Raw genomic sequence first — 19,147 nt, 5'->3', positions numbered from 1 at the left:
TCTTGTTTTTCCAAGGTCAAAATAAGGAAAATAATAACAAAAGCTATTTCTAGAACATGCTTGCATTTTATGACAACATGAGATTGATTCATTCGTGCAACAAATATTTACAGCATCCTCACTATGAGCCAGGCATTAGCATTATGGGTGCTGGAGATATACCAAGGAGCAAGATAAGTGTAATACTTGCTCTGAAGATTAAATTCCATGAGGAGAAATAAACAAATAGATAAAAATATATAATGCAGTATAAAATAGAGATAAGTACTCGGAAGATAAGCATAGCAAGGTAAAGAGCAAGAGTATGGCGGAAATGAGGGTGACACTCTTGGGTAGCATGATTCAGAAAGGTCTCTGTGATTAGATGGTCTTTGCAGATACTTGAAAGAGGTGAGGAAGCAAGTTACTCAAACTGATAGCTTCTGGAACCATTGAGGAGCCCAGCATATCCAGAAAGGAGTGAGTCAGAGAGTAGTGGGAGATAAGGTCAGAAAAGTGGTCAGGATCAAATTAAAGGGTCTGATTTTACTGAAGTGATTAGGAGAAGCTGTTGGAACATTCTGAATAGAAGAATGACATGATTTGATGTCATTTGAGTTGTATCTTTCTGGCTGCCTTTACAAAAAGTGGATGGCATCACCATCACCAAGGACACTGGGAGAGTGGCATATTTGCATGGTAGGTATCAAGAGTTCTGTTTAAACATACCTCATTTGAAGTGCCTGTTAGCCACATGAGAGGTGCTGTCTAATTGGTAGCAGGATGCATGAATCTGGAGCACCAGACAAAGATAGCAATATTGGGACACCATATGTTGGTTTAGTACTGTGGGCCTGGGTCAGATCACTCAGGAGTATATTCATTTCCTACGGCTTCTGTAACAAATAACCATAAATCTGCTGGTTTAAAACAACAGAAATTGTTATTACTCATACTTCTGGAGGCTAGAAATCCAAAGTCCTGCAGGGCCTTTCTCCCTCCCTCTCTTTGTCTCTTCTAAGCTCTAATGCTTGTTGGTGTTCTCTGGTATGTAGCCTCTCACTCTGATCTCTGCCTCTGTCTTCTCTGGGCTCTTGTTTTGGATGAAAGGCTCATCTGGATAATCCATGACAAGCTGCTCTTGAAATCCTTAACCTAACCATGTTTTGCAATATAAGGCAATAATCACTCTTTTATCGTGTAAGGCAATATCCACGGGCTCCTGGGATTACAACACGGACCTGTCTTCGGGGTCCACTGTTCACCCACCATAAGCAAGGTAGTGTGGATTGAAAAGAGAAGTGGTCTCAAGACTAAGCTGTGGGGCACTAGAGCACTCAGAGGCCAGGAAGAGAACTCAGAGCCAGTGGAGGAAACTGAAAGGAGGTCAGAGAAGTGTAGGAGGAGCAGGAGAGCCAGAGCATGGTGTCTGGGAAAGAAATACTTCAATAAGAAAACAATTAACTGTCTGGAAAGCTGCTGAGTTGTGTAGAAATAAGGACCGAGCCTTGATTATTAGAATTTATGAAACACAAGTCATTGATGAACTTGCCAAAATTGTGTTCAGAGAGTAGCATGCTTGCATCTCTTGTGGTCTTCGGTGCTGAATCCAGCTTCCACTGGAATATTATAATCCTGTTTTCACTGTGGGATCAGTGGTGGGCCAAGCACATAGAATTTAAAAAGTTATTTTGTAATTTATTTTTTTCTTTCTATTTGAAGTCATGTTTGTAATGTGTGTGGTGTCAATAGCTTGGTTTCTTCAAACAAACTGTTATATGCTGTTGGTAGAAATTTTGGAAATTACCAAAAGAAAAAAATTAAAATGGGTTATTTCATTTTAAATTTCATCTAAACAAGTCATTTTTTGCAACCATTTTTTTTTCTATGACTTTCCTGTTTGATTGCTCTTTTTTTTTTATTGAGCTTTGAGGCTTTTTTAGAAATGTCACTGAATTCAATGATGTGATTTCCCAGGAATACTTAGAGGACAGTGTTGTTCACAGTGTGTCACCCTATGACTTTGGGTTGACTTTTGGGCTTAGGGGTACCGATGTGAATGGTTGGGCAGGTGACTTCCAGCAAAGCTGCCCAGTTGTTAAAAAGGAGACCCTACAAAATAGTGAGGTCTGTGCTGGTGAATGAAGTGTAAATAGATCCATTCCACTTATAGAACATCCAAAAAACATGTATTCAAGAGTCAGTGTTCTCAGTTTATCTCCCCAGTTGTTAATATAAGGAAGCAGTCAAAAAAATTTTTATTTCAGAAAGCTAATAAGGCAACCAGGGGAATCTTAATATTATATCAATATTTTGCATTTTATAATGTCTGCATTAAATTTGTGAGAGATCAGACTAAGGGAGAACAACTCTGACTCAAGGTCAGTTTAGAGTGAAAATCTCTACATTCAGCTCAGTCTAAGACAGGTAGATTGGACATGGCTCTTTGAGTAGATTCAGGAATCAATCCTCCTGAGATCTCTTCTCGATCCAAAATTAGCACCATGAGATGGTGATAATAGACTCTGACCAGATGTTTCTCTCTTTTATATAAGCAGCGATCTCTGAAGCAAAGGCCCAGTGAGCTTTTACTAATCAAATTTCCTCTTGAAGATCTGGCAAAGCTTTCCCCATTTTTCTATAATTTGAATTGCCTAAATTCTATGTGTAAGTCAACAGATACTGGAAAATATAGACCTCATGAAGGTGCCAGATTCATTACTGGTATTCAAGACCAAATAGTAGCAGGAAAAATATGTTGTTCTAAAATACTAGGTCAGTATTTTTAAGGAGTTGAGTAAAACCAGGGAGGAATAAATACATTTTTATTTTATGATTTTGAAGCTCAGAATCTGAGCATCTGACATAAATTGAGATCAGTACTCTTATCCCACTTCTGACTTTTTCTGTTTTGCCTGCCAAAAGTCCAGATGAGAGAAAGGTCTCAAAAGTGGAAATAAGGAAACTCATTTTATGTAAGCCAGATTATTTGTTAATATGTGCTACGAAAGGCTGAGAATGAGTTTTAGAATTTAAAGTTCATTATACTTATCTTCCAATCAAGCCAAAATTATTGAGAATCCCATATGCTTTTAGAAAATATATTTGGTGTCTTTGAGAACTTGAGGCTACTAAATCATTAACAGCTGCCAGAATGGAATAGACCAAATGTACTTGGAATTTAGCTCTTTGTAGTTGGGAAGTTTGTGGATTTCCTGGTTCAGCCCATCTGATGAGAAGAATAACTCACAAACATGTTAGCTGGTTGCACAGAATAAATAATATTGCCAGAGAATATGAGATAGATGGGAGTGAAGAGAAATTTACAAGACTGTGTCATCAGTTGAAAATAAATAAAGGCAGTTAAAGAGGGAAATAACAGTGCCCATTGTTGAGTTTCATCAGATGCAGCGGTTCTCAGCCTAGGCACTGTTGACATTTTGGGCCAGATCATTATGTGTTGTGGGGTTTGCCCTGTGTATGGTAGGATGATGAGCAGCAACTCTGGCTTCCACCCCCAGATGCCACAGCACGCTCTCCCCAGTTGTGACATTGCCAAATGTCCTGTTGGGGGCAGACTTGACCCTGATTGAGAACCACTGTGCCAGACTGCATGAAGAACCCCCAAAGTCACATCCCAGTTATACGCTCCAGATAGAATGGAATGAAGAGGAAGGCATGTTATTGATATGAAGTTTTATTTGGGAAGCATAATAATGAGGGTTGAACTCCTGCATATGTATTGTGCTGATAAAAAATAATTGATCATTTTTGAGATGGCTGGGTGGCTCAGTGGTTGAGCATCTGCGTTTATTTCGAGTCATGATCCCGGGGTCCTGGGATCAAGTCCCACATCAGGCTCATCACAGGGAGTCTGCTTCTCCCTCTGCCTGTCTCTGCCCCTCTCTCTCTGCATCTCTCATGAACAAATAGGAAAGAAAAGAAAAAGAAGAAAAGAAAAGAAAGAAAGTATAGAAACAGGCTAAGGAGACTAAGAAGGAGAACTGTCACAGAAGGTAAAAGGAGAGAGTTGAAACCAAAACCTATGCTTCATGAATGAATGGCTGTGCAAATCGTGATAGTAATTAATGACCAACTGAAAAGTAATGTTAACATTTCCATTTCCTTACTGATTAAAACCTCTTGTCTTGTAGGTTAAGGCTTCTGATGCAGATGCAGGACTCTATGGCTTTGTGGAGTACTCTCTTTATGATGGATTCCAAAGCTATGATGCATCTCCAGCGTTCCAGATCGACCCACATGATGGGCGAATCTGTGTTTCTCAAGATATTGATAGGGAAAGGGATCCAGCAACCTATGACCTCTTGGTGAAAGCTAGGGATGGGGTAAGTGTTCATGCATGAAACTTCAAACATACTCAACAGTGAACCACTATGTACATATCAGAGAGTACCATTGATTACCAATTAGCCAATCTCGTTTCACAAATCACTACCTCTTTCCTTTGCAAATACCAGACATTATTAAATATCATTTCATCCATAAATAGTTCAGTCATATCTATAACAGAAAATTACTTTTTAAAAGCAAGACTGCGATATATTAATAATTCTTTAATAATATCTAATATCCACTCCATTTAACATTTTCTGGATTATCTAAAAATGTCTTTTAAAAGGTGACTTATTTGAATTAAGATCCAAATGAGTTAAAAAATTGTGCAATATCCCTTAAGTTTCAATCTGTAACAGTCAGCTGCCCCTTCTTACCTTTTTCTGATGGTATTTGGTTTTGGAAGAAATCAAATTATTTGACCTATAAATTTTCCACATTCAGAATGTGGCTGATTACATCTTGGGATTCATTTAATGTCCTCTTTTATCATATTTCCTATGAACTGGCATTCCAAGTCAGAAACCTAATTAGTTTTGGATTCATTTAGGTGGTACTGTGTGCTTCTTATTGTATCAGCCGACACAGGCCATTGTTCCATTAGGGAGTGCAATGAGGTGACTTTTGAATTCCGTTACTCCTCTTGCATTTATTATCTAGAATTTTTCAACTAAGAATGTTCTCTCATCAACAATTCGATTATCCTGAAATACGATTCATAGAGAAGAAACAGGGTAATGCTTATTTCTCATTATTTTATCAGTTTTTAGAACAATGAGTTGGGACATTTACTATCTCTGAAGGGTATGGATGATTTCTTTCCTAGTGTGCTATAGAGTCCTAGATTTTTACATATTTGTTGCATTTCATTCATTGCTGACATTATTCTTTCTAATGTTCATATTGACTCATCTTAGGTCAGTAGAGTCATCTTCAATTTGATTTTTATGTCTTTTTTTGGGTAAACTTTTAAATTGACATAAAATGCATGCATAAAGGTGCACAAATTATAGTACAGTTTAGTGGGTTTTTGTAAAATAAACACGTGTATGGAAGCAGATGAAGAAACATTACTAGAACCCTGGAAGCCCGTCTCTAGGCCTTTTGCTTATCCCTTGCCTCCCCAATCATCCCCACCTTCCCAACCACTGCCTTTCAGGTTAATCACTACTGACCTTTTTTTTTTTTTTTTTTTTTAAAAAAAAAAAAAAAGATTTTACTTATTTATTTGAGAGAGAGCACAAGCGAAAGAGCATGTGAGCCAGTGGAGGAGTGTAGGGAGAGGGAAAAGCCAGTAGCCTGAAACAGGGCTTGATCCCAGGACCCTGAAATCATGACCTGAGCTAAAGGCAGAGGCTTAATGGACTGAGCCACCCAGGCGTTCCCATCACTATTGACTTCTAACAACAAATATCATTTGCCTGTTTTTAAACTTTCAGCAAATAGATTTATACACTACATGTTCTTATTGTTTCTTTTGCCAAACATTACTTCTGAGAATCATACATGCTGTTGTGTGTAGTAATAGTTCATTCATTCTCATTGGTTTATAGTATTCTTTTATGGGAATTTTTTATCATTTTTTATCTATTCTATGATTGATAGCATACATTTTAGGCTATTACAGATAGTGCTTCTATTAACATTGTTATACCTGTAATTTGGTGAAGAAATGCAAGAATTTCTTTTTTTTTTAAAGATTTTATTTAGTTATATAGAGAGTACAAGCAGGGGAGGCGCAGAGGGGGAGAAAGAGAGAATCTCAAGCAGACTCCCCACTGAGCAAGGAGCCCAACGCAAGGCTTGATTCCATGACTCTGAGATCAAAACCTGAGCAGAAATCAAAAGTCGGACTGAGCCATCCAGGCACCCCAAGCATTTCTATTGAGTATATATTTAGGAGTGAATTGCTAGATCATAAGAAAGCCAAACAATTTTTCAAATGACTGTACCAATTTATACTCCCACCAATAGGGTATGAGAATTTCATTTGCTCCACATCCTCCCAATAATTGATATTTAATGTCTTTTTAATTATAACAGTTCTGGTACTCATGCAGTGGTGTATCACATTGGGGTTTTATTTTGCATTTCCTTGATGACTAATGAATTGAGCACTGTTTCATAAATTTATTGGCTGTTTGTAGAACTGATTTTGTGACATGTCTTTTCAGTTCTTTACCTATTTTCTATTGTATTATTGGATTCCTTTCTTGTTCTGTATATGAATTCATTATATTTTGGGGATTCAAGCCCTTTGTTGTATATGTTTATTGTGTATATCTTCTTCCATTCTCTGGCTTGCCTTTTTACTCCCTTAGCAGTGCCTTTTGAGGAACAGAAGTTGTTAATTCTAATAAAGCTTAATTTATCAATTTGCTTATCTTTAAGCTGATGCTTTGTCCTTTTTAGAAGTATATGCCTACCTTAGAGATATGAGGCATTACCTTACATCTTCTTCTGAAAACTTTGTTTAACCTTTCATACTCATTTTTTCAATCTAGTAGGAGGAAGGCTTGTTATTTTTTTTCTAATATGGATACTAAGATGACCATTCTCCATCATTGCACTGGAGTGTCTCTTTGTCCTGAATCATGTGCTTATGTACGTATATGTCTATTTCTGGGCACCCTCCTATTTTTTTTTACCTATTTATCTACCTCTGTACTGGCATCAAACTCTCTTCATTGCTTAAGCTTTGTAATAGGTCATAATATTGTATATCCTTTTAGCTTTGTCCTTCATTTTCAAGATTGCCTTGGCTATTTCTGCCTATTCTATTTGCATTTCTTTTTTTTTAAGATTTTATTAATTTATTCATGAGAGACACACACACACAGAGAGGCAGAGACACAGGCAGAGGGGGAAGCAGGCTCCATGCAGGGAGTCTGGTGGGGGACTCGATCCTGGGACTCCAGGACTATGCCCTGAGCCAAAGGCAGGCGCTAAACCGCTGAGCCACTCAGGGATCCCCTCCATTTGCATTTCCAAGTCCATTTCAGAAACTGCTTTTTCAATTTTCAATATGTTACAGCAAAGATAACCTATTATATGCATACTATTCTGCGTTTTTATTTTTTCAGTTATTCTGCTTTGGAGACTTTCCTTGTTTCTTTTTTATCTGCTTACTACTCCTTTGTTGGGTACTACTAACATGAATCTGGTCTAAACTTTCTCTTTTGAAAGTAATAGTCAGATTTACCTACTTAAGACATAATTTGTTAGGGAAAAAAATGAGTCTAAATATATTTACTACATGGAGTGCCTTGGTGGCTCAGTGGTTTAAGTATCTGCCTTTAGCTCAGGCCATGATCTCGGTGTCCTGGGATCAAGTCCCTCATTGGGCTCTCTACTTAGTGGGAAGTCTGCTTCTCCCTCTCCCTCTGCCCCTTTTCTGCTCTGTCTCTCTCTCAAATAAAGTAAAAAATATATTTACGACAAGTAAACATGTAGAAACTACCATGAAAATGAAGTCATTTATATTTGGTAAAACTAGTATGATTTGACTAGATTTTATCAACCCCTAACGATGTGGTTTTAGGAATTCTTGCTTCTTTGTAAGAAAAGATGTAGGAAACAAAAATAGGGATAAACAGAGGAATTTAGATTAATTCAAATCTATGTGATTATGTAAAGCTCAATATATGCACACACAAATATTAATTCAAGACTTCAGAAATATATTCTTTTGTTGTTGTTGTTGTTTTAGAGAGATATGTGCATGTGCAAGCCAGAGGAAGTGGGAAAGGGGGAGAGAGAGAGACAATCTGAAGCAGGCCCCATACTCCACCTGGAGGCCAACATAGGGCTCAATTGCATGACTCTGAGCACATGACCCGACCCCAAATCAAGAGTTGGACACTTAACCGACTGAGCTATGCAGGTGCCCCCAAGAAATATATTCTTAATAGGTTTTGAGACAATTGTAAAAGCCCATCCTAAAAGTGAGTAACCAGTTTAAATCCAATTCTGCAGTAGTTGAACATCTGTTTCTAATTAGTTGGTTTCAGATGATCTTATAAAAGTGTATAAAGAAATTATCTTAAGAGAAGTAAGATCGGTTAATGCCGGAAATTTTTTATCCCCCCAAAGCAGTGCAATTAATTACGATTATTGGCAGTGGAATAAAAAAAATCAACCCAGATATTTAATTTAAACCTCCTTGCTTTTGTCTGTTTTCCTATTGAGCCGAGTCTACACACATTATGAAGAATGCTTCCCTTTTCTCTCAGCTTACCAGACTCTCTTGCAATGTTCATGTGCATCTTTAGCCACAGCATCTCTCCACAGAGCTTTACCAGACTGAACAAATGGGATGCACTTTTAATTTCCTAGCCAAAAGGTATTTTATTTTTAAAATAACCAATAAAATGTTTACAGGCTCTGCACAGCTTTTTGATAATTTTTAGAAATCAGAGAAGAGACCATCTCCAGGCTGATGATTGCTATGGTCTGAATATTTGTACACACCCTCTTCCCCATTCATATATTGAAAACCTAACGCCCAAAGTAATGATATTAGGAGGTGGGGCCTTTGGAAGGTGATTAGGTCATGAGGGTGGAACCCTCATGAATGGGATTGGTGCTCTTATAAAAAAGAGACCCCAGAGAGCCTCTTAGCCTTTTCTACCAGTTGAGGACACCAGGAAAAGTTGGCAGTCTCCCAGCCTTGCCCCAAACTTGGCTGTGCTGCCAACTGAACTTGGACTTCTAGTCTCCAGAACTGTGAGAAATCAGTCTCTGTTGTTTGTCAGCTCCCCAGTCTATGGTACTTTGTGAGAGCAGCTGGAATGGACTAAGACAATGATGTGTGTGAGTCATAACATTCTTCTACTTGAAAATTCCTTGCTTTGTATAAGGAAAGCGCTCCAACAAAGCACAACATATTTTAGTTTGGTTTGAAGAGAAACAACCTCCCTATGGGTACTTCGTATTCAAAATCTCACCCTACTCTTTAGGTGATTTCATACTAAACCAGGCCCTGGCACAGATTGGAGCTGCTGTGTCCCCTGAGTGGCTTACTATTGGTTTCATTATTATTAGGAATGGGCAAGGAGATGGCTGCCATTGAAAAAAACAGTTTGTTGTGCTCATAAATTCCAAGATGGGGCAGGGGGTGGAGGAGGTGTCATACACCACCCCATGGGGTGGGGCTGGGTATGTGCACAATGGAAAGCACTGAGGTAGGTGAGGGGACGGGAGAGGGGGGGAACTGTGGGCAAGGGAAGGAATGAGAAAAGCAGAATAGGGTGATTTGGGATTGGCTAGTTTGAGTACTTTCAATGAACCCTGGGGCCTAGAGGCCATCTCTAGCTCCCTTGGAGTAATTAGGGCAGGTAAGTAGTGGCCTGGAGAGGTGAAAGCCCAATAAAGGATCTGGTTGGGGTTGGGGCTCCAGATTGATGGATTTGCATTGGAAAAGCATGCTCACCTGATCCTAGGCAATCTTCCAGGATTGGCAAGGCCCAGTGTCAAAGCATCGGAGCACCAAGGACAGGGCTCATACACCACCCTGGTGCAGAGTCCCCTCCTAGAGGAAGGCGTAGGGCTCACCAGAGCTTTTGGTATACTTAAGGCTCTGGAAAAGACAACCTTTGCAGCTCCCTTGTTTTACTCAGTGTATTGGAAATAGCACCCAGTGATACTGAGAGAATTCACTATCCACTTTCACTTTTGTTCCAGCGTAGCATCTTAAGTAATCAAAGACAGTTTTTGTCATGGCCTGGGCTCCTTTCAGCATTTTGTTGTCAGTTGTGTTAGGCTCCATGTGGTGCCTTGCAAGCCTCACCCACTACTGCTAGGTCCTGGGCAGGTGGCCCACATACTTTTCATCAGACGCCAAATGTGAGTGCTCTTCCATTTCATCTTCCTCCCCACTTTCCTCTCTGATGTCATCGTCCTCCTCATCTTCATCTGCATTTTTTACCTCATCTGTGCCCTCTTCCAAATTTATCTCCTTTGGGTGCTCTTGAGTTTGTGAATCCATCTGTATTAATGTCTTCCATTTTTCCATCCTGTGGGGTTCAAAGTAGTACAAATCATTCAGGATAAACTGGCAGTCACCTGTTTCAGACATGCCCCCGTAAACAATAGAGCAGCTCATGCTTCTTGGTCAGCATGGCGTTGGTGTAAGGACTCAGCTCTGTCAAGGCTACTGGCTTCATCAGAACCATCTTCCTTCTTCCTGCCACCTGGGGCAGAGAGCATTTGTTCAATGCTAATCATTGCCCCATCCTCTGTGATGACCTTTCTGACCACCTAGGGACTCCTGGGTGCGGCTTCCCCACATTCCTGCTCATTATCACTTTCACTGCTCTACTTTTTCACTTTTTTTTTTTTTTTGCCTTGTTTATGTTTTTTTCTTCTCTGACCCAGTCCCTTTAGCTGTTCTTGCAAACCAGAGGCTCTTTGTGGTGTTATAGAAGTATGACTCATCAAAGAAGTATACTTCCAGACTCTTCTTCTTTCTTACTATGGACATCCCCCAAAAGCAGTGTTTGAGGCATTCAGACCACGGCTATCAAAATGCTAGATTTAGGAGTAAACTATATTCCCCAGGGGATAATCTGAATCCATACCCATTTGCCTTTTTTCCTTCCTCAGACTTTAGTGGAGCGTATCTGAATTCAGGGTGTGTTTGTCCACCTTTGTTGACTGTTTCCAATAGCCTCCATTCATGGTTATGCTCCCCTATGGAGTGACAGAAATTTGGCAGCCCAATTTGGGTGTGGACCCTGTTCCTCATGGGACAGCTTGCTCCATGTTAATGCATCCAGATTAAAGTCATGCATGTCATAGTGATAGATGTAATCCCATGTACCCTCCTGGAAAACACCAAAAAAAGAATTAACAATGTCTTCCAGGTTACCATCTGATACCCACTTTGACTTAAAGGACCCCTCGTTGGTTTGACTTGGTCTCAGACCTTAGTTGCCAAATGAAAGACCCAAAGATCTATGTAGGGAATATGGCCAATTCATCTTTCTCAGGATGATCAGAGAAAAACACTTTCAATGTTGGTGAAGGTGGGGAATGTGCATTTCTACAATTTGAGTGTTTAGTATCTCATGTCTGGAGGTGGCCTATCAGAGCTTCAAGGTCTCCTCCTTCCCCAGCTCTTGGACATTTTCTTCCCCTTATAGTGGCCTTTTCTCCTTTTTGACCATAATGTGGGTCTGAAGCCGCACAGGAACACCCAAGGAGGGAGCTGCATGTGCAGCCCACCAAGAAGTGGATCCTCACCGGGGCAGGCCTGGTGATGCATTTTTAAAGACAAACTACAAAATTTGTCCCACCTCCATCCCAATCATAAGCATTTAACAGCTTACTATGCAGTTTGTTTGTACTTAATATTGTCTCCAACGTTCCTCTGATTGCCTCAGAAAATACAAGGGCAAGCAACATAGTGCTTATGTGAGCGTGTGTGTACATCTGTGTATATATGTATTATCCAGTGTGCAGTATTTATACTGTTGCCTGCATAATCTTTATAAATTTCCTCTGTGATGAACTGTGCATTTCTACAGGGTGAAGCCTGCATCTGTCATAATTATTCTGTGCAATATCTACTAGTAGCATATGTCCCTAATCAAAAAGACTGGTAATAATGATGATAACAATCTAGCTTGGATTTGAAGAATAAATGAACTCAGACAAGATATTTTAGGTTCAGAATGTTGGATTCTAGGTCATAATGAATTTATTCAAAACAATGAACTGCATCTTAACAGAAGACCTTTAACTTTACATAATTACCCTCATAATCTATGGTCTTTCCTCTGATACTTTTTCCTTTCTACTATATATCCTGAAAGCTCTTTGGAAGAAAACTGCTAGGAACCCATTTGCTGGTGGTCACTAGGAGATTGTTATCTATCGATAGAAAATTTTTTTCTTATGAAATACCTAGATGTTCTGGGCTTCTTTGCTGCTGCTCTATTTATCCTTGTGATGACTGTCAATATTTTTTAACTTAATCACTTCTCCTATTCTACTGGTATTACTTCTGAAATAATCTATTTTTTTGCTGCTACTGCTGCTGCTGTTTATCTCATAGATGGAAGCCATGAGAATACTATAAAATTGCATAATGGAAACAATTGGATTACATTGGAAAGCAAGTGGTTTTTCACAATAAAGTGCTATAGTTTAATTATTCCGTGCTTATCTCTAATTCCTTGTTTCCTTTTCCCATTCATTTTTACCAAATGAATCTCTCTTTTTGGTATGTATTTATTAACATTCTATCTCTATTTTTTGTGACATCTGAATTCAGGAGTTGAAATGTGTGTCTGAGATAAGCTATTTCAATTCTATCTTGCCTTTGCAGGCTTAGGGGAGGGTAGCATCAGACTAGCAATATAGAAAGTAAATTGAGTTAGCCCTTCACCATTATATATACATGATAAAACTTGGCTATGGAAGTTGTACTGCACAGTTACGTCTAATGCAGATAGATCTCTAGAAGCAAACTTGCAGAGTGAAAGCACACACTCATCTTTTCATTGGCTTTATTGAAGTATAATTGATAAATAAAAATCATATACATCCAGGTGTATAATATCATGTTTTCTTAAAAAAAAAAAAAAAAGATTTAGAGGATCCCTGGGTGGCTCGGCGGTTTAGCGCCTGCCTTCAGCCCAGGGCATGATCCTGGAGACCTGGAATCGAGTCCCACGTCAGGCTCCCTGCATGGAGCCTGCTTTTCCCTCTGCCTGTGTCTCTGCCTCTCTCTCTCTCTATCATAAATAAATAAAATCTTTAAAAAAAATAAAATAAAGTAGAGGAAGCTTTCTGGTTTGAAATTCAAAGCCATATTGATTCTAAAAGAAAAAATTAAAAAAAAGATCTATTATTTACTTGAGAGAGAGAAAGAGAGCAGAGAGAGCGCACACAGTCATGCAAGCTGGGGGGCGGGGCGGGGAAGGGGCAGAGAGAAAAGAGAGATAAACTTAAGTAGACTCCCCACTGAGTGTGGAGCCCAATGCTGGGCTTGATCTCATGACCCTGAGATTATGGCCTGAGCTGAAATGAAGAGTCTGAGGCTCAACCTACTGGACTGCCCAGGTGCCCCAAAGCCATAATTTGATATATGCATACACTATGAAAGGATTACCATAGTCAAGATAATTAGCATGTCCATCACCTCACATAGTGAGTGGTGAGAACACCTAAGATCTATCTAATCTCAGCAAATTTCATGTATACATACAGTAATATTAGTTATAATCACCATGCTGTACATGAGACCTCCAGAGCTTACTCATCCTGCATAACTGAAACTTAGGGTGCATCCATTTAATTTTACTAGATTATGTTATCTCACTTTCCAATATTCAGCTGCTTTTGTTCTATCTTATGTTTCACTGATTACCCCCCACCCCAATTTCAGGAATAAGCTGCCACCCAGTTGCTCCTGTTTTCTAGCTAGATTGTCTGAACTATATCTCAAACTGATTGCCTACCAGTTTTAAAAATATACTACCATGGGGGAACCTGGGTGGCTCAGTCTAACAACCCTGAGATCCTGACCTGAGCAGAAACCAAGAGTCAGATGCTTAATTGATTGAGCTACCCAGATGCCGCAAGGCAAGATACTTTTGAAGAAGAACAAAATTAGAGATTTAGGGATGCCTGGGGGGCTCAGTGGTTGAGCTTCAGCCTTTGGCTCGGGTCATGATCCTGGGGTCCTGGATCAAATCCAGCATCAGGCTCCCTATAGGGAGCCTGCTTCTCCCTCTGCCTAAGTCTCTACCTCTCTGTGTCTCTCATGAATAAATAAAAATAAAATAAATAAAATAAATAAAATAAAATAAAATACTACCATATAATTGCTTGAGGGACAAATCCTGACCTTCCTGCCTAGTATCAGCTCACATTCCTTGCTTTCTTTCCTATTACCTTGTTAAAGATGTCTGTTTTCATCAAAAACAAATCTAATGTTTGGTGTCCCACCCAGTATAGCCTTCCTAAGGGCATCACTTTTGTAAATATTTTCTCTTTTTCCTGCATCACCGATACCTGAAAAATTTTTTTAAAGATTTTATTTATTTATTCATGAGAGACAGACAGAGAGAGAGAGAGAGAGAGAGAGAGGCAGAGACACAGGCAGAGGGAGAAGCAGGCTCCATGCAAGGGAGCCTGATGTGGGACTTGATCCCAGGACTCTAGGATCATGCCCTGGGCCAAAGGCAGGCACTGCCTACTAAGCCACCCAGGGATCCCAATACCTGAAAATCTATTGAATGTCACCCAGAAGCATTCAAAGAATAATAATGGTTTTTATCTTTAAAAAATAATCTCTTTTTAAATTTCATGTACCTTTTTAGAAAACCATTTTGTTCCTCTTTTTTGACAGCAAATCAACTTAAAATAGTTGTCTCTCCTTTCCTCACTTTGCAGTCTTTCTTTGATCCATTCTTCCCAACCAACCTCTCTAGTAAAACTCTCTCTAATAGAACATGATTTCTCGTGTGCCACATCCTGAAATTCTTTCTTTATTTTCATTTATTCGAATTCTCAGTGAACTTGAAATGATTCTTTGGATGCTGCTTCTCTTGACTTTGGTGACCCCGCAGCTTACTGTTTTGTTCTGTTTGTTTTCCTTAACAAATTGGACTTTCATTTCCCTTCACTTCTGCTCACTGAATTATGAACTCTTACAAAAATGTATTAACAAAGAAAACTGCAGCCCACAAGAACTATGAGATATTAATATTCTACTGTTAAGAGCCTGAGAAGGCCTAGAAGGCAAGAACAGAGACAATGAATGGCAGACAATGGCTAAAATAGAAATAAAAATAATGGCAGAAACTTTTTCAGATCTGCTGATTTCCCTAGACAACCAGCTTCCAATATGTTTTCAAGCTTGGTGCTTTCCCAAACTACTCCCAACTTGAGGGGATTGGAATTCAGGTAGATTGATTAAGAGTCTCTTACTATATATTTTTCAAAAGTTTCTATTTAAATTTCAGTTAGTTAACCTTGTAATATTAGTTTCAGGTGTACGATATAGTGATTCAACACTTCCATACAACAACCAGTGCTCATCACAACAAGTGCACTCCTCAATTCCCATCACCTATTTCACCCACCCCCCCCACCTCCGATCTGAGGTAATTCCCATTCCCATTTTAGTTTTAATCACCTAATCTTTAAAGATTTATTTATTTATTTTAGAGAGCACAAGTGAAAGGGGCAGAGGGAGAAGAGAGAATTTCAAGCAGACTCCCCACTGAGCACAGAGCCCCACACAGGTCTCCATCCCAGGACCTGTGAGATAAGGACTTGAGTCAAAGGAAGAGTCAGATGCTTAACCAACTAAACCACCTAGATATCCTTAATCACTTAATCTTTAAAACTATAGTGACAGACTCTTCTTTCTTACTATAATTTAAAAAATTAAGTGATTAAAATTGTGTCAAAACAAACCACGACTTGTTGATAGAATGAGAAAGAATAAGACAAAGTTAAGAAATACTCAGGGATAGACTTTATGGGGTATATTACCTGTTCCAAACGTAGCAGCTTAAAATAACAAACATTTACTATCACACAGTTTCTAAGGGCCAGGTCTGTAAGTAGCTTACCTGGTTAGTTCTGACTCAGCATGACTTAGAGGCTGCATTATCAGGATAGTCTTGACAGAAGATTAGCTACAGAGACTTGGGAGGTGAACACTATGAGAGAAATGAAGAAAAATCAGTTCAGATTAGCTTTCTGCACACTGTGTTGTGTGAGATACTTGTCTCCAGATGTGCTCCTTCCATAGAAGGTTCGGTGGTCAAATAAGAATGTGAAACACCTTAAAACTTACCCCTCTAGAAATGGGCATAAGGAAGCCTCTGGGAGAAATCCTGAGGCACAGGACCTATTTGACTTGGTTAATTCAGTATTTCATCAACTTTTGGACTAAGGAACCCCTTTATTCATTTTTAAGGCACATTTTTTAAAGGATTTATTTATTTATGTTGAGAGGGAGAGAGAGAGAGAGAACGTGGATGGGAGGGGCAAAGGGAGAGAGAGAGAATCCCAAGCAAACTCCCTGCTGAGCCCAGAACCTACACAGGGCTTGATACCACAACCCTGAGTTCACAACCTAAGCTGAAATCAGGAGTCAGATGCTCAACCGACTGTGTCACCCAGGCGCCCCAAGACACAACTTTTGACTACTACCTCAGATATCGATGACACCTAGATTTGATCATGCCCCTTCATTAAGGACAACAATAGTGTCCTTAATTTAAGGATTTGGGAAGAAAACAGAACTTTGAATTTTATCATTTGAAACTCCATTTTTGTGATGTTTTAATATGGATAATACATTAATATAGTAAAAGTAAAATAAATTAGTATGGAGGTGTACCTGCCACATTTTTTACTGATTGAATCCACTGATGTACAGAACAAAGAGACAGAGAGAGAGAGAGGCAGAGACACAGGCAGAGGGAGAAGCAGGCCCCATGCACTGGGAGCCCGACGTGGGATTCGATCCCGGGTCTCCAGGATCGCGCCCTGGGCCAAAGGCAGGCGCCAAACCGCTGCGCCACCCAGGGATCCCCTGAATCTCCAGGCATTTCTGTAGACCCTGCCGGACCTCTCCCTGGACTCACCCATCCCCCTCTCCATCCACACTAGTGTGCTGACTCTTCTTACAACTTCTCAGAGGATTTGTTTAAATGCTATTACATTTTCCAGGGTATTATTTTCACCTGTTTCTGTTTGTCAATTTCTTTAAAGAGTTTAAAATTTCTTTAAAGAGTTTTAAAAATCAATTTGAATCTGGTAGCACCTAATTCGAAGTGGTTAGCAGCACTTCACCCTCAGGAGCTGGGGGAAGATTTTTATAGAGAAGAAGCAGAAGTAAAGCAAGAGAAGGATTTGACTGGCTATAGCTTCACTGGCCAGATTCTGTTTCTGTTCATTTCTCTTTAAGGTTTTGTTATCCATCTCTAAAGTGGACTGGATCCTGAACTCCTCTAGTTTGCTCAAAAATCTGTCTATAACTCTTTGAACTAACTTTTCCAGTATTTTCCCAGCTTTCTGAATTGGAATCACTAACAACAAAGACTTCCCTTGAACCTTATTGGAAGGGACCATACCAGGCCCTCCTTGATACCCAGATGGCAGCCAGACTTTAGCATCTCGAATGTTGGGTCCATATCTCCCAATTTCAGAAGGCTCCTCCAGACTCTTGGAATTGCACACCAGCTGGAGATCCAAAGTCCGGATTGTTTCTTGAGGACCCATCTCAAGGATTCCTTCAGCACTGAGGTTTCTCTCCACTTAGTGTTCCTACTCTGTGCCTATATATCTGAATCATGAAGATCCACGATTCCCTATCTGTAGTTCTGAAGCCCCCAAAGCTCTCAGATGGCAAGTTTGTTTTATTTTATTGAGCTACTTATTTCCATCTATACAAATATTATATTAGCAATCAAAAGTAATGACTTAAACCATTTTGGTATAAACTAAAGATGGCAGAGAGATTGATGATAGCCCTGCATGAAGAGAGAATTATACAACACAATTTTATAAGATTCCAATTGTAAAAGAAATAATAAGAAGGGGCAGATAGTACCATCGTAGTTGATTAAAACAGAAACCTGGAACGGGCATTAGAATTGACCTAATTCAACATCCTCTCAAGATGGAAAGTTTTAAAGCCTCATTTGGAGAGAAACCTGATTTGGACTGACAAAAAGCTATCCATGTTTTTTGAAATCCCTCTAAATGTGTCTATTCATACATTTTGCTGCAGGATATCAAGTGTTTGGTTATGCAGTACTGCCCCAGACCTGACTAAGTAGACACACTATCTTGCCTTTCTAAAACTTGAAACATTCCAAGACAAATCTATCTGGCCCCAAGTGTTTAGAAAAATGAGTCTATGAAATCTTATTATTGATAGTGATTAACCATTATGAGTACTTTCATACATATTATATCCCTCCTTCCAGTAACAGGCCTGCAAGGTGACAGGTCTCCTGCTTTGCAGAAGAGGTGGCCCAGACTATCTGATTTTCTCCAGTCTATCATCCCAGATGCAGGCAGGGCAGGCATTAGACCCAGATCATTTGGCTCCAGATTGTTCCGCTGTGCTGTAAACCCAGTTGTACAGTGTTTGTCGCATAGATTTTAAGTCCATGGACTCTGCCTTCCTTTTTTCCTCGAAGACTGAGTCCGTGGTTGACATCGCCCTTACCATTGTGTTTAAACAAGCCTTTCATGAAAGGTAGAATTTATCTCATCACAATACTTTAAAAAGTCTAATTTAAAAGAAGTCACAAGGAATTTTGGGGACGGAGAGCTCTCTGGTCCATTTCCAGATCTGCAATGAACAGTCTCATTTACCTTGGGCAAGTCACTTAGTTTCTCTGTGCTTTGGTTTTCTTATCTGTAAAAATGATAGAAAACATAAAAGTCTTTAAAAGGGGGAATTAGAACAATAGAAGGAGAAGATACACAAAATACACTTAATACACATTCACAAATGGTTGTTATGAGAGAAAAGCACCACCACTGGTGAATTCAACAGATGACATGAAAATTGAATTCCTACAACAGGAAACCTGAGATCTATGATAATTTTCCTGCAGAAAGATTCACTGTTTCATGAGGATACGTTTTTCATGTTGTCCATCTAACATTTTACGTGTTTTTGGCAGCGTTGCCTGATTGAGGATTTTCATGGACAGCCTAGAAATTAACATCTTTGTTCTTAAAGATCCTAAGTGGAGCAATACCCATTTCTTCACATCTTCCCCACTTTCTCATCACTTCTCCCACCTGCTTTCTCACCCCCTCCTCAAACTGA

General features: G+C 39.4%; 1 protein-coding gene and 1 long non-coding RNA gene across 2 annotated transcripts in view; one reads left to right on the top strand and one right to left on the bottom strand.

The window, feature by feature from the left end:
- The window catches only part of DCHS2 (dachsous cadherin-related 2), a 193,207-nt gene that overhangs the window by 105,616 nt on the left and 68,444 nt on the right, over window positions 1–19,147 (top strand). Inside the window, exon 2 of the mRNA XM_035698787.2 lies at window positions 4,134–4,325. Within this exon, the coding sequence (XP_035554680.2) occupies window positions 4,134–4,325 (192 nt within the window). The remainder of the gene's footprint in view (window positions 1–4,133; window positions 4,326–19,147) is intronic.
- On the bottom strand, window positions 9,942–18,729 carry LOC118350692 (uncharacterized). The gene is made up of 3 exons (XR_004804954.2): window positions 18,685–18,729; window positions 15,921–16,010; window positions 9,942–10,346 (listed from the first exon to the last, which is right to left on the bottom strand). It is a non-coding gene; the product is annotated as an uncharacterized LOC118350692 (long non-coding RNA).

The sequence above is a fragment of the Canis lupus genome, chromosome 15 (genome assembly GCF_003254725.2).
Source record: "Canis lupus dingo isolate Sandy chromosome 15, ASM325472v2, whole genome shotgun sequence".
Taxonomy (NCBI): Eukaryota; Metazoa; Chordata; class Mammalia; order Carnivora; family Canidae; genus Canis; species Canis lupus.
The sequence above is the reverse complement of the archived record's forward strand: the minus strand, read 5'-3'. Positions and strand labels throughout refer to the sequence as shown.